Source organism: Anguilla anguilla, chromosome 6 (genome assembly GCF_013347855.1).
Source record: "Anguilla anguilla isolate fAngAng1 chromosome 6, fAngAng1.pri, whole genome shotgun sequence".
NCBI classification, from domain to species: domain Eukaryota; kingdom Metazoa; phylum Chordata; class Actinopteri; order Anguilliformes; family Anguillidae; genus Anguilla; species Anguilla anguilla.
The window spans coordinates 7,331,248-7,347,329 of NC_049206.1; the positions used below are offsets into that span (position 1 = coordinate 7,331,248).

A 16,082-nucleotide genomic window follows, 5' to 3' on the forward strand; every position below is an offset into this window, starting at 1 on the left:
CTTACTCTCCCATCGCCTCCACACGGGAGGGCCAAATTCTTCTCCGGCGTTTCAAGTCGGAGCCAAAACTTAAATGTTTTTTTGAAACGGGGAAACCGCATCCCCCCCGTCCGCATCCTTCCCCCCCCCCCCCCCCCCCCCAGGCCAGCCTTGGAAACCCCTGTAATTTCAATCACTTGGACCTCACAGTGATCTCAATCTGTCATGAAGAAGTAATCAAGCCGTAACCAGCAGTGAAACGCTGCAGTGAAGTGCGCGGCGCAAACCGTTAGCCTAAAATTACCGCACCGCACAGCAGGGACGCGTTATTACAAAAAATAAATATTGTGTAAAATACGACCGAGGTCATCTGCTACACGCTAGAACATTTAATGTACTGAAAGCTACACTGGTTCACTGGCTAACTGACACCCAGTAATGTGTTTCTGAGCAAATGTACACTAAAACCCTGCACCACTTACAATTTCATTATTTACCTTACATTATTTTTTATTTATTTATAATGCACAGTACGTACATTTTTATGCCTTTACAATTCATTCTCACTATCAGTTACTATCAATTCAAGCTGAAGTGTGAGAGGCTATTAGTTCAGTAGCGAAGCATACCGCATCAAGCCACCTTTACCAATGTGGACAATGCTAACATATGTTAGCAAGCGCATGAAAAACAACAGGGTCCGTGATGGCAAAACACATTGGGTACACTTTAAAAACTGCACGGGGGGGGAGGTGATGAATGGGAATCCCGGGATGAAGTGCCGGGCAAGAGAAAGACGCCAGTTTCCCAAGAAAGAACAGTTACAGCGACGGCAGACGACGGCTGCTGAATAAAACCGAAAAACAAGAAACGCGTCATCGAACAATGCACGTCTGGGCTGAGAAAGCGGTTGACAAAATGCATCTGGAAGATGCAGAAAGGTAGAGCTGATATAAAAGTTGGGCAAACTGGAGTCACAGCTTTGACTGCTAAAACTGCTGCTTCCATAGAGAGGTGTCGCCTACGTGGGTTTTCTTGCTTGGAAATGTGGAGGTGTTAACGGAATAAGGTCACAGAATCTCCTGTAATGACAGATCTACGAATTCTCCCTGAAACTTCACAGCAAAGTTGCTGCGACCTCACTCGAAAACGTGTCTGGCACAGACAAGCACTATAGATAGCTGGATATTTCACCTTGCAGGCATATCCTTTTTGGTAGATTTGAAGTGTTATATCGTTCTTTGGGCTTTTGTGCAAAAAAAAAAGACTTAAAACAACAGCTGCTTTGTTATATTTCTTATCTTTTTTTAACTTTCTTTTTTTTTTTTTTTTTACAATGAATTCTCATTGATTGAAGAGAATAGCACTACCATATAGCAATAGCACTACCATACCATACCAGATGCTTGTCATGGTTGTACTTCTGTCACTTTTGTCTGTAAAAGTATTAGGTTTCATTATTATTGTATATTAAGTATCAATTTCAGGCCATCAATTTATTTGTTAGCCCAGCTTCTGCATTACTATCTACATCCCACCAAAGTATCAAAGCAACAATTTTACATCTACAGTATTATGCCGCGTGGGGTCAGTTGTAAAGGCCACATGACAATGCCCTGCTGGTATATGTAAATGGCAATGAGACATGAATTTCCAGAGGTGTGTAGCGACTGTGAAGGTTGGGCTGACATTCTTAATCATACTTGATTAAAAGCATTTACAAATCCCCCCCTCCTTCGTACCACTCACTGACCAACAGGCTTTTGCGGGTGAAAAAAAAAATTAAATGAACCCAGCATGAAAGTTTGCACTTGGTATGCAAGCAATCACAGAAGAGACGGGGGGTCAAATTATTCCCATAAAGTACAAAAAAAGGACAGAGAAAAAATGCCTTGGTGTGCAAAGGCCTTTGCACTGCATTTCACTTTGACCGCATAGAGAGTGAATTAAACATTTAAGTATCTTTCCATGAAAAATTCTGTTATTTTGATGTATAAAGCAAAAAAAAAAAAAATGTATAAAATATATAAAATGTAAAATCCAGAACAAGTTAAATGTCACTACGCTAACTGAGATTGTAGACTGCTAGCACGCTATACATTTGGGTTCTGAGGAAGGAGTGCTCCTCATTAAAGGGGGAAAAACAAGGCTCACTGGGTAACATCCTTATATAGCCCATGGTCAAATCTAAACTGGGCATGATTTACACTAAGTCTGTGTATGTGGTGGGAGACATCCACAAAAGGTCAAATCTAAACTGGGCATGACATTGTGTTGACCAGGCACCTCACAAATATTTGCACTCACACTTTTGTGGTGCTCAAAGCACAAGCGGGGACACCTGTGTGTGCGTGTGTGTGTGTGTGTGTGTGTGTACGCGTACGCGTGTGTGTGTGTGCGCGAGGCCAGAGAGGGGGAAAGGAGAGAGACATAGAAAGAGTGAGAGACAGAAAGCAGGAGTGAGGGAGAGGGAGAGGCCGTCTCCCCCCCCCCCCCCCCCCCCCGGCGCGGAAAGCTCCGGTAAATAAAGCCCCCACTCATGCCCCTGCCCGGCTCTCCTGCCAGCTTGGCCCCGGACCCAGACTCTCTACCTGCCGGGGACCCTGACTTGAGCAGCTCCTGGGCGGCCGGCACTTTGCCACCGCCCCGCCGCCGGCCCCACGGAGACCAAACGCGCGCCCCCGTTCCCCCCGGCCCGCCGCGGCGGCAGGATGCAGTTACTCACGGTTTATTTCGCTTTCTCAGACCCCGTCGGTTCTGAACGCCGCTTTGGTGTTGACGGCTTCTGCCGACACCTGGGCCGGCTGCCCCCCCCCCCCAACCCCCCACCCCATAAAAAGGGCTTTTAACAGGAGGCTCATTTACGACTGCCACTTTCCGCCCTGGCTCGCCGTCTCGGGACTGGAGGGGAGGGTGAGGGTGAAGGGAACCAGCCCCCCCCTCCCCCCCCACCCCCCCCCGCCCTCACCTCTGTGGGTATGGCGATCGGAGGCCGTAAGCAGCCTCGGCCATTTGAGCTGTGCAAGTCGACACGGTTCATCAGAAACTGATAGAGGAGCTACAGTGGGCCTGAATATAATCCCCTGGAAGTATGTGTGTGTGAGTCTATTTTATGTCTGTTTTGTTTCAAAAAGATTTCTAGAAACTGTAGTCCTCACTTGGTAGAAAAATGGAGTAATAGTCCCCTCTTAGGAACATAGACGTGTATGAGTGTCAGTCTGTGTGTGTGCTTGTGTGCGTGTGCGCGTGTGTGTGTGTGCGTGTGCGTGTGCGTGTGCGTGTGTGACAGGGAGGCAAGAGAGGTGCTGAAATGGTGCGGTAGTCAAGTCTGAATCACAAATGACTCCCTTGAAACAGGAGAGGAGGTGCAGAGGGGCCCGGGAGGGGAGGGCAACCCAGGAGAGGAGGTGCAGGGGGGCCCAGGAGGGGAGGTAGAGGGGAGAGGGGTGCAGGTGTGGAGGTGCAGGGGAGGGGGGGTGGGGGCCGGGATACTCACCTTCTTGGTGGAGAGGGTGGAGGAGCAGCAGTCTCCTCCGTCATACTGGCAGTATGCCCGGTTGTTGATGGTGTCACACCAGCCGTCTCCTGCAAAGGGCTGAAGAAGAAGAAGAAGAAGAAGAAGAAGAAGAAGAAGAAAAAAAATTAAAAAAAACAACAACACATTAAGACAAAATTGCAAGGGGAACGTCCTGGGTCTGTGAAACATGCCAGGGTTGTTGAGCAGTCCTGGTGGCCTGTGAACTACCTCTTCTTCAACACACAGGTAACAAACAGAGTTTCGCACAGCCTTCTCAAGGCAATCCCACACCAGAGGATTGGGGCTCTACGAGTGACACATCATGCAGTTTTAACGGCTTTGAGCGTTTAACAATAATCTAGCACCGGCTTTGCCAAGGACATTGTTTGGCAAAAATAAAATTGCCAATCCTCTCAAGGATTTTACGCACTATGTTCCCGCGTAAGTTAAAGTAAATATTGTGCTTTTTGATAAAAGGTTGTCACCTATTTCTTCATTTGAAATAATGAATTCTTTCATTTTCCCCAAAGAGTGGTAATACTTGGGAAGGGCTCCAGTACTGTATCCCACAGTGTTCCTACAACTGTTTTCATTTTTAAGAAAACTGTTGTAGGAATCCAACAGTTTTCATAAAAAAGATATTTCTTCCTTTTCAAGCAAAACATTTCTCAAAATAACCACTTTCCTGATGTAATTCAATACCAATATGTTTTTTTTTTTTAATTATTTCTTTCTGTAATAACATGCTTATGTAAACATATTCACACATATTGTGCCTTAAATTACAGATAAGAAGAAAAAACCCAATTCAATTTAAATACTTGAGGTTCATTTGAAAAAGCTACATTAAATACATACTAGTCACGTTCATGGTGCTTTTACGCTAGAAATATCTTTCACCTGCTATGTGTAATAATGTGAAAGCCAACATCTGTGGTATTCCTTATTTTTTCGTAGGACTAAGCGTGCGTATGAGAAACCTGCATTATTGATTCTTCTCTGAGCTGTAGTCGCTCTCAAGGTCAAGCAGTGTTCCAGACGTGCATTCCCATCTGTCCGTGGCACGCGTTGCGACACAAACACTGCCTCGCAGTTACCCGGCTCGTAAACGTCGCTGACCTCGGCGATCGGAACGCTTTCATCGCCGCGGAAGGGCGCGCGGCGGGTAACCTTAACGACGGCTCCCCCGAGGAGCGACAGCTCGCCCCTCCGCAGTGGTGCGCAATTATCAAATTTGGGGCGCGTAAAATCTTTAAGTGCGTCATAATGGGGGACTTTAACTTTTCGACTTAACCTTGGTGTGGCTGTGCAAAAAATAAAAAAAAAAAAAAAAAAAAGAAATTGTTTTTAAAGGGACGGGTTGCCAAAGTTGCTGCTGGCTTCCCTTGAGCTGGAGTCTGGAGTGGTTTCAAAGGCTCTCGGACGTACCCGAATCCGCGACGCAGCGAAATGGCAGCTGCTGGGAAGATCTCTTCGGAGTTTTCACCTCTGACTGAGGCATACCTCATCCAGAATGGCTTTTCCTTCACAAAGCGCGGGGCCGCCAAGTCATAAACAGATATCGTTTTTCATTGTTCTGCTTTAAGCCTCAGCCTGTCCGGCTCTGGGATTGACTCTAGCCGAATGAGCAAGGCTGACACGGGGTGCCACGTGTAGACCCGGTCTGACCCCAAATTTATTCCCAAATCGTTTTTTAAAATAAATGGTAGGCACAGCTGGCTGTTCACACTTGGGAGGGGGGAGAATGAAAGAGTAATGCTTGTATGAAGAATAACGCAGGGTAAAATGGTCCCATTGAAATTGTTTTGGACGGGCTAATGGACACTATAACATCCACTGCGGTGTCAAGTGTGAGCTGGTCTCACTTAGTAGTAAACCTTGTCTCTTGTCTCTCTATTACATTCTTATAAAGACATATGGTGCCATGCATTCTGTGTATTCTTTTGAATCCAATTCTTTTTAAAAAAAAATCCAGTTCTCTTAAAAAAATGGACTCAAAATGGAATGTGTTTAATGAATCATTTTTGTCAGTTTCATGCAGTGACATCAGTCTACAGATTCCTGGGCACAGAGTTTAGAATATTTCATCCTCAAAAGCATGATATCTGCGTCATTTTAGCATGGCAGATTTATTATTTTATAAGTCCAGTGTGAAAAGTTTAAAAACTAAAATAAACTCACATGCAGGGCGGTTGCTATTGTCAGTTCACAGGTGTTAAGTTCCCATTGGCTGTGTGAGATCTACTGTGGTGAACGGTAAACAGGTGAATGGTAAAGAAGCACACAGTGGTCTGTGTGACGTTGGAATTTAAATGACCCGTACACATTCCAGGTTCTAAGAATCTCCAAACTCTTACTGCCCGAATTCCCATTGTCGCAACAAAAAAAAAAAGTCAGATAAAAAAAAACAAGTTGTGGATCAAAGTCAAATGTGACGCGAGCCAAGACTCCCTAACCCGTACCCTCCTGTGAGCGTTCACATCGAGTCCCCGCAGCCAAAACACGAGACCGTAAAACATGCATCGGTTGCTTTCTGACAGAAGAGTCGCTTGTGAAGATGATGTCAGCTCCGCTAGAAACCGAATCGAGGGAGCAGGCGAGGGCTCGTAAACCCCGCTCACCAAAAACGTGTCGAGACGCAACGGAATTTCAAACTGTGCGTCGCCCCCCCCCCCCTCCTCCTCCCCCCCCTCCTCCTGTCTTCACACAAAGTCAACGAGTCCCTTTTTTTCCCTCCTCCTCACCCTGTTCTCAGCGAGGGTGAAAGACCTGCCTTTTTTGCAGGTGACTCATTCGCCGCTCTTTTCTGCGTTGACATATTTGCTTCTCATTATGTGAATTGGGGGGGGGGGGTGGGGGGGGGCTGTGCTAAGGGAGGTCGAAGCGGGTGTTGATGAGGGATGACGTCAACTGGATGATTCGAGAACTTGGGGACGAAGGCGGGGGCCGAACCGTCCCTCTGCTGTCCACGGCACGGGCCTTTGGTGCTACCGAGGCGAACGACGGGCGACTGGAAAGTCCGGCTCGGGCTGGGTCGAAAAGAGGGCTGGCTCGGCGCCAAGCAACAGCGAAACCATGGAAACCACGGTCCTCTCTTTCAATACTTATTAAGGATGGGGCCCATCGGCAATTTCCTCACCTGCCATCTAATTTGGCTCCTGAGTTTTGGTGAATGCTATAAAGTGTCTTGTCACTCGGTGCGTTTGCCATAAAGACCAAGGGGTCAGTCAGTTCGACAGAAAGTTTCTGGAAGAATATTATGACCTGGACAGGTCCGAAATTGTGTAAAATGTTGCCCAGTGCTGAATACAATTCTTCCTCTGTGTGACATAAAGAGATCCACCCAAAGAGATAGGCATTCCAAAAAAAAAACAGACTATTATTCTGTTTCCTTGGACTTCAAGACGAGGAGTTTAAAATGTTTGCGGTTGTTTTTGCTATTGAGGCCAACACGCAATTTTAAAGGTCTGAAGTGCGCTGAGAAGATATTTACTGAAAATCAGCCGCGACGCTAGGAACAGCTAACGAGGAACAAAACAAACGCCATAGCAACAACAACCGTGAGTGTTTCTGAGGCCCTGCAACACGGCTGGCACTTCACCTCAGAACATATGCGCCTCCTGATTCGAGCTCCCAGAGTTCCCGAAAGACACACTAATTACGTTCCCCCTCATTTCACTCGTGATGTAAAAATCGTTTTTCTTCTCTCTGTTTTCTGGTTTGTTTTTAATAAACTCCGACCGTGTGTCCAAGCACAACACGGGTTTCAGGTAACACTTCTGAGCAAACCTACAGGAGTCGGGATCTGCCCCGCTTCCAAATGTAAAAATAACTCTCGCCAGAATGTTCATTTTCAAATTTGTTTTGAAATGTGTCTTGTAGCAACTGCTCTGGACCACATTAACTGACAATGCAGGGGTGGCTGTAACTTATGATTCACATTCTTGCTAAATATTGTATTTTCAGAAGATATTAGCAGTTAAAAATACCTCGGGAAACATGATAAAACTGACCGTGCCAGACATTGACACTGACAGGTTGTGCATAATGTCATTATGCTTGTACGCAGAATTTCAGCCAGAATTATATGAGATACATGAAACAACGGTCTTTTATATTTTAAATAAACAACGGCATAGTTCTACAACAAAATATCAAGGCTTGATGCTTTGTACTCTGTGCTGGCAGGATCGTGTTTGACATTTCAGAATTATCTCACCTCAGTATATGTTTTTTGTTCTCCTTATGGGAGAGAATGGAAAAGCCAGTCGGTTTAAATTGCAGAACAGGTCCATGGGTACCACTGGCTTCCACTGGCTTAAATTTCAGGCTGCAAAATGGATCCTCCCAGGTAAATGGTGTGCTTATGCTCACCATCTCAGGTTGCTGCTTCAAGTCAAAAAGCTGAATAATGGATGTGCAGGTATACAGGTATACTGGATAAGAGCGTCTGCTAAATGCCTATAATGTAATGTAATGTAATACAGTATAATCGAACCCCTCAGCAGATGGGCATGACCTGACCTCACTGCGGCGTTTCATTTAAAGTTCGTAGGGACAAAATTTATGACATGTGGTGGATATAATTCATAATGTTGCCACAAACTCTCTAGTGGCAAGCAACTGTTTTGTTTAGCAACCTAGGGGGAAGTATGAGAGGAAGAAAAGATGGCCTAGCAGGTCGGATGAATATTTTAGAAACATAAGATGTCTAATCAGAGTTTATGCGTTCCGTAAATAGTTCCAGGCCATGTTAAAAGAAAACACAGCCTGCAGCGAAACTAAAGCCTGTCCAATTCGCTCATCAAAAAGTCCAATTTTTCTGAGACCGTTGACATCCCAACAATGAGGCGATGTTCTCTGACTAATAGCGAAAAGAAAAAGCATCCTGTAAAAAAAAAAGAATAAAAAATGAGTACCGATGCCTTCCACTTCAGCTACATCCTTCATAGTTATGAATAAATATTCCGAGACATGAAAAGGAATCAGAAAGCACGATGAGATGGTTTATGGGCCACTATGAGTATTGGAACTTTGGAGGGTCTCAGATGCACAAATCAGTTTTATGAATCCTGTTCTGGACAAACGTTTTATCCGAATGACACGTTATATAAATTATAACATTAAGAAAAGCCATGAACACAGGACTGCCATGGCATATCCCAGCATGCCAGTGTATGATAGGCCAGTAAATCTTTATTTACCGCGAGCTCAAAGTATCATCTCAAGCAAATAATTAAAAGAGTGCAATACTTCAATATTTCAAGTAATACACATAAATAAACACAGCTGGTATGTACATTCAGGTTTAAGGGGCAATATCATAGAAAAAAAGAACTTGCTAGTTATGGAGTGAGTTGAGGAAACAACTGGAAATTCACATATTTATTGTGAATAATGTAGACTTAAAACGTCAATAGTTTTAACTGTAGCTGTCTCTACTCCTTAAAAACAGCTTTTACCCTCTGTTTGGAGAGAGTAGATATTAAAGAAAGCCATTCAAAGATTCTCAGCAAAACGCTTCAAACGAAAGCGCGTTGTGCTGCTTCTGAGTTTTGAAACCATTCAACGGCACATAATGTACGAATCATGCAAAATAAGAGGGAAGAACCAGTCCGATTCAGCCAGGTTCACTAATTATTATTTGTACGTGTGTGCACGCATTGGACAGAAAACTAAAGCAATCCTGATTGTTTCCCAGTCAATTGTACGTTTAGGATTTTGTTTTTCAGGAAATCTGTGTACCGCACACAGATTCTGCTGTCAACACAGAAATCACCACGGAGGATCTGCTTCTAGGACAGACACCCACTCCAGGTTCGCCATGTTTTTTTCATCCTTTTCAATATGCTCCACTGAAAGTACTTGGGTACACCGCGGGATTGTGGTCGGTCATCAGATATGCGCTCCACACATATCTCAGCTGGAAGGGAGAAAAAAAAACGTGCAGTAATATCCACTGTCCGGTCATAAATAAAGAAAAATATTACCCTCAAATCATTTTCAGAATGTTTATACAGTATGATTGATTGCACACATCGTTTGACTAGGGAGGCATCAAACTGCTATTTTGAATACTGGTTAAATACCATTGTTATGCCTGAAGTGATACGTAAATATATAACATCTGCGTTTAGAATGGCTATTAGGCTATTTTTCTTTAGCGTGCCCCGTTACTTTTGGCCGGGCCCTCGCAGTTTGACGAAATGTTCATTTTTCTCGATTGACTCGAAGGATAAGACGTTCTCTTCCCCGTGACAGCTGGATTAAAGATCATTACTTCATTCGTTTCTCGCTAAAAATATTCATCAACGCAGCTTCTGTCATCGACGCCCCCCCCTGAACCCCACCCCCGCTGGCAGGTTCGCCGACCCCCACACCGATAGTCTCATCCATTTATTTTGGCAAACCCGACAAGGGAGCCCATGCCAAGGTTTGAGGAGTTAGTGCCTTGGATGACTTTAAAAAGGATTCCATAAATCGTGGGCAGGTTTATTGCTGAAAACAAGGTTGAACCGCGGGGTCTTTCTGCAAACACGAACACATTGCGGGATACTGAGGAAATTATGCAGATTTCCTTTGGGAACTGCTAATTAAACAGAGGGTGTGGGTAGGGGCCATAAAATGTTTATTTACCATTTGCATTGAATGTTTCTCTTGGATACTTTAGGATGTGAACATCTGAATGACTGTGTATAGATTTCAAGGTGGATTTTTTTTGGGTAATGCATAGATTTCAAGGCAGTATTTAAAAAAAATAATACATTTTTTTTTAACAGGCACATTAAATACCTTGCGTGTTCGCCATTTGCTGCAAGCAAAGCTTGCACGATGTGGAATCAACATTATAAGAGTTCTCACTGATTTAGTGGTTAGGAATTGAATCTGTCTGGTACGTACAGAATTGCACCTACACAGGTGATGTGGTAGACGTCCGCATAACTGGAGTTTCTGACGCCCCGGGGCTTCTGACCTTACTCTCAGAATCTGGTGGTTGCCATGGCATAATTCAGTCACATGCACTGCCTGTTCTCCATGGATATTCCAACCACAGTACTCAGGGCAGGAGAATGAGAATTACAGACACACACCTGTGCATTCGCAAACCGCTTTACCAAATACTGTTTCCGCCACTTTTAGTATTTAGTATTCATTATTAGCGTGTGATATTTAAAAATATATTTACATTAAAAAATAATAATAATAACTGGCATGATTAGCCCAAAATGACGCGGTTAGAAAACAGAATAAAGTCTGCATTAAAAAAAAAAATTCTTTAATCTGGTGGTGGATCTCTTTATCTCTTTATGTCACGCAGTAACAGCATTTGCAAAATGCTTAATTCAGATTTTATTTTCATTTAGTACATTTCTAAATGTCAGCAAATCGTTTGTTCGCTGAAAAAGCTCAAAAACAAGGGTGTTGCTTCTTTAACTTTCAGAGCTGACTTCTTGGTTTTTTTCCCCGGTGGCACGGGGTGTTATGTCTGCCTTCACGCCAGTGGAAATAGGAAACACAAACTTGGGAAACACAAAATCTTTCTTGAAGCACGAAGCACAAATCCATGTGTAATGACTTTCCCATTTGCTTAAGCAGAAACCCTCCCTGAGTCCTTCGATGTACATGTCTCGGCTTTAATTTTGTCTCTATTTAGCTAACCGCAATAAACTTTTAAAAATAAATACATTAGAAACCTCCCTGTGTTGCATCCTGAAGCTTTGCAGATCTCATTGAGCTTACCAGCTAACTCAAATTTTGATAATATTACATTTTTTTTTTTTTAAATGGAAAGTGGGGTCCCGGCTATCAAACACATTTCGTCTCAAATCTTTACTGAATTTTCAACTGCATTGTAGCCAGATTGGAATTTACTGTTATCTAAAGTTTTAACTGTACTCAAAGCAAAACATAAATGCTTTCTTTAACTTAGAACGGGAAAAAGTTCCTCAACTCTCCTCAACTGCATCCCTGAAAAACATTCTTTTTTAAATAGATTTTGTTTGGTCCTTCAGAAAGTCTAATTTTCATAAAACGGTCTCCCTGAAAAAGAATGTTATGCTGTCATAAATATGTGAAGACAAACTCACCCCCGCTTATGTATTTTCTGACCCAGCGAGCGCTTTTAAATCCACTTTTTGGCTTGCTGGGAGAGATATATTTGTACAATGCTAAATTTACCTGATGGATTAGATGAGTGTACACAAACCCTCCAGGTTTTGGAGCCCGGCAACGGTTGTGTTATTCACCCCGCCCCCCTCCCCCCCCCCCCCCCCCCCCCCCCCAACAGTGCTTAATCACTTAAATGAACTAAGTGCAGTTTTGACAAGTCTAACCCTTGTCTTAACATTTATTTATATCATGGAAACTTCCCAATATGTCTGGTGCCTGACCTACAGCCAGGATCACTCCTGTGAGGCATTACCAGCCATGATGAAAACAGCGAGGCTTCCCAACTGTCAAAACTCACGGATTTCAGACTTCAAAATAAAAGCGTTTCGGTCAGACCGCAGAAAGCGTGCAATTGGGTAGCCTTCCTGCCTTGCCCCCCCCCAATCTCCCACACGGGGGACAGCGACCGAGCCGCTAGCTTTGGCAGTTTACGAGCCGAACTCCCCGCCACCGCGTACGACCCAGGACGGGCCGGCCCGGGCCGGGCGCTGGGGTGGATTTCTGGGCCCTGCCTCCGCTGACTCTCCGCGGGGCCCCCGGGTGCCCGTGAGCAGACGGGGCTGATTTACGGGTGTGGAGCGGTCGCCGCTCTCCCCCTCTATCAGGCCTGTAAATCAGGGCCGCTACCAGAACTCCCATCAGGGTCAGCTGGATGTTGAAGGCGGGGGTAATGCAACGCACCTGTGGGCGGGTGAGCGGGTGGGGTGACGTGGGGGTCGGGGGCTGGGGCTTTCCGCTGATAACGTTTACCACATAGTGCACGTGGGTTCTGCCACCTCCTCCCCCACCTCCCCCCCTGCCGTCTCTCGAGCTCCGACCCCCGAAGCGTGCGTCTCACAGAAGCGGCTTGTCCCCGTGCTCGAGAACAACGGCGGGTTCCTTCCCGCTAACTTTGGGTCCGTCAGTTACGCTGCATCCCTCCAGCGCGGCTAACCTGCGGTTGGGAACGTGCGAATGCGCGGGAGCCAAGGCGATACCCTGCCCTAATCGCACGCCAGAGCTTAGCATTAACGCTAACGACTTCGGTGCCACCAGTAGCTCGACGAAGGAGCGTGCAAAACATAAAAGTAAGAGGAACGTTTTTTTTGACGCAGAAATACAAACCGATACAAACCAGATATTGAAGATTTTTTCCCTGCTTTTCCCACACAAAAAAAATAAAATACAAGAGTTACAGCGGTCTTAATCCCGCGAACGGCGATGACCTCACACTTGGTCTTCACTTGGGCTTCTCCTCGCGGTTCTCCGCTCGCAGCGGATCGCCCCCGTGACGGAGAGAGGCGTGATGGATCTTTTCGGCGCGAGACAAATGGCGCGGCCCTCCCCAGAGCAAAAAACCGTCCCGCCTCGTTTAGCTCGTCCGTCACCGCCGGCGTGCAATAACCGCCGCTTTCGAAAACGAACACGACGTCGGCGGGACTAATCCAGCCCCTCGGGCCCTCGGAAAAGGGGAAGATGATTCAAAGTGTTACGAACGAGAGCTCCTATCCTGGAAACGGAGTCGCCTCGGTCCGAGCCAAGGACTCGCTCGCTGGAACATCAGCGGTTCGTTTGTCACGTCGCGAGTCCGTTTCAACAGGTGCCGACCACCCATCAGAGAGGGAGACAAGCTCTGCTCATCCTTCCTCCATCTCTTTAAGAAAATTAAGAGACAAAAAGCTCCCAGCTATCCCACTTTCATCATTGCTTTTCGCATCAGCCAGGGCGAAAAAAAAAATTACAATAATGGGATTTTAAGGCAACTGGATTTATTGTTTTCTACCTCTCCTCTCTCCGACTGCGGTGGGACAATTACAAGGAAAGGATCATGACATCAAGAAGAGGAATGTCTTACTTCCAAGATGCCAAAGTGACATCAGCTCGTTGGTGGAAAAATGTGAAAAACCTGTACGCTGGGGTATAAAAATGGAAAAACTCAGAAGCAGGCTACGGTAGAAAGAAAAGATTCAAGGTTTGTTTGTTAGTGATGATAGAACTTGACCAGATAACATATTTAGAGGAATCCTGTTAAAATCCAGTTTTCTTAAAACAGCTACAAGAGCCTAATATCCTGCTGGTGCTCCATCAGTCTAGTACTTTAACGCTGGCTGTGGGGATAGAATAAGTGCCTCTTTTTCTAAGTTTCTGATGTGAAATATATTGGAAGTGACCAGGATCTGAATAACAGGAATCAGTTAGAAATTCAACGCTGAAGAGATATAGTTACTCCATGCTCAGCAGACATAAATAATGTAGAAAGCGAAAAGAATCTATTTACTTTGGAAATGCGTACGCGCGAAAGGTTAATGCAATTAGCGCTGTTTTTCTCGCTTCTCAGACAACCCCGTTTGGCACGTCCCGGGTGTTTCTAGGAATAGGGAGCCGCTGAGGCAATTTCTGTTTCTTTAGGGCCTCGAAAATCAAAACATGACATCACTCCTCTGGATCTGACCTGCAGGTCACGGAGTTTTCTGGAAGGATTTTTCTCTTGCAGGAATTTGACAGGAAAACACTGCAGCTCGGCGCGGTTCGTGGTTTCAAAGGCCACGATCGGGACTAAGAAAGACCTGTTAAATTCTTACGTGCCCGTTTCGGTAGTTCCAAGATAACACACGACATTCTTGCGACCATCCTGGAACTTCGTCAGTCACCTTCGTGCCACAACGGACTTGCACTATCTGCCGAAGCTGGCTCAGGTGTACTGGGCACCTGATAAATACAGTGTATAAATATATCTGTTTCCACCCTGCTAAATTAATAAAACCAGTTGTCGCTATAGGTTACCCAGTGCAAAAAACGTTCTACATTATTTCAATTGCGAGTCGATAATCAGCACTGTTTTAACCAACAAAACAAAACCAAAAAAAGTATATGGCAAGGTCTGATAGATAGGATGGTAAGTTCTCATTCAATAATAACAATCCCAAAGGTACAGTAAAAGAGAACATGGCAGGCATCTCTGAGATCAGTTGGCTAGTGGAATGTACTGAGCATGCTCAGACACCACTGAGCTTGTACATTCAGACTCACCTCACATGACTGTATGCAGTAGACTAGCTTGGGGTCAGGGTGCCACTTCATCATGCCGGTGCACACTATGTTCTGCGGAGGATAAGAAAAGAAAAAAAAAGAAGTTTAGAATCTGCTTCCCCCACAAAAACTCCCAGCTCAAATATGAAATTTAACACTGACACAACACCGCTGCACCATTGCTGGGAAAGGCTGTGTTTGCCAGGCACAGTACAATAGAGACCAGTGAAATGTCTCATATAAATCTCTTTATATTCCTCTTCTCAACCTTGAGTTGCATGGAAAGGGTCAATGGTCAAATACAGCCATTCCCCCTACCCCCCCCCCCCCCCCCCCCCCCCCCCCCATTATCCAGCTAAGCACGGTACTGCTATGGAGAATGCTACCTTTAATCATAGCGTGAAAACGAGCGAATAATGTCACACATTTCTCGAGATGCATCTGCCCCCACCTTTGTATGCTCAAGACCTTGTGTGAAGGCCCCTCGCTCGGCAAGAATTCAGAGAAAAGCACCCCGGGGTGCTGCAGGTTGCCCCCAGCCGTCGGAAACAAAATCCGTGTATGTTGAACCGCAAGGCCACAAAGCCACAGCACGCTAGTGGTCATTTTCACTGTGTGTGGGTGGCGTTGAAATTACGACCTGAACAAAAAAACCACCGACCTAAAGCCAGACCCTCTCCATCAAAGGCCCAACGGGCCCATCCAAGAGTGACAAGGCCTCCTTCGGGGTAACCCCCCCCACCCCCCCACCTGAATTGGAGGTGGTGAGTGGTGCTGTATCAGGGCTCTATCAACACTGGAGGTAACGTTACCCCTCGCTCGACGAAGGTGGGCCAATAATGACACGTTATTCAGCTCGTCTCCAAACTGCTCGAACTGAAGGAGCCTTCGGGCTCCTGGCTCTCTGCGGAGAAGGCCATTGGAAGCCCAGGCGATGGGAGTGATTGCATTAGGCTCCCATTAGGCAACTGGCCCTCCCGATAAAACAACATCAGCTCCCACGCCGAAGCGTCCGAGGAATCCCAGCGGCGGTGATCCGTACGGAGGGGCCGGGCCAGGCGAGCCGTCGACAGCTTCCTGGAGACGCGGAGGCCTTTCCTTTCCGAGCTGGAGCCCCCCCCCCCCCCCCCCCCCCCCCCCCCCCCCCCCCGCCCCGAGGCGGGACGGAGCCGGCCCGGCAAACCGATCAATACAAATTGGGCTGAGAAGACCGCAGTCAGCAACAAAGCATCTCGGCTGGGGATCCTTTTATTTAGCACCCAGGAACAAGCTACGACCTCTGGAGTCGCACCGACGGCTGCAAACACGTCCGCCCGAAGAGAGCAGCTGCCGTCTGCCGAGAATGCTGGAACCCACTCCGCTGAAAACACGCGTATTGAAAATACGCAATTAGGTAATAGGAAAAGGG

At 46.0% G+C, this 16,082-nt stretch overlaps 1 protein-coding gene across 1 annotated transcript in view; it reads right to left on the reverse strand.

The window, feature by feature from the left end:
* pappa2 (pappalysin 2) overlaps window positions 1-16,082 on the reverse strand; it is an 80,103-nt gene that overhangs the window by 2,633 nt on the left and 61,388 nt on the right. Inside the window, exons 21-22 of the mRNA XM_035421145.1 lie at window positions 14,675-14,746; window positions 3,476-3,574 (exon numbers count right to left, since the gene is read on the reverse strand). Of these exons, the coding sequence (XP_035277036.1) occupies window positions 3,476-3,574; window positions 14,675-14,746 (171 nt within the window). The remainder of the gene's footprint in view (window positions 1-3,475; window positions 3,575-14,674; window positions 14,747-16,082) is intronic.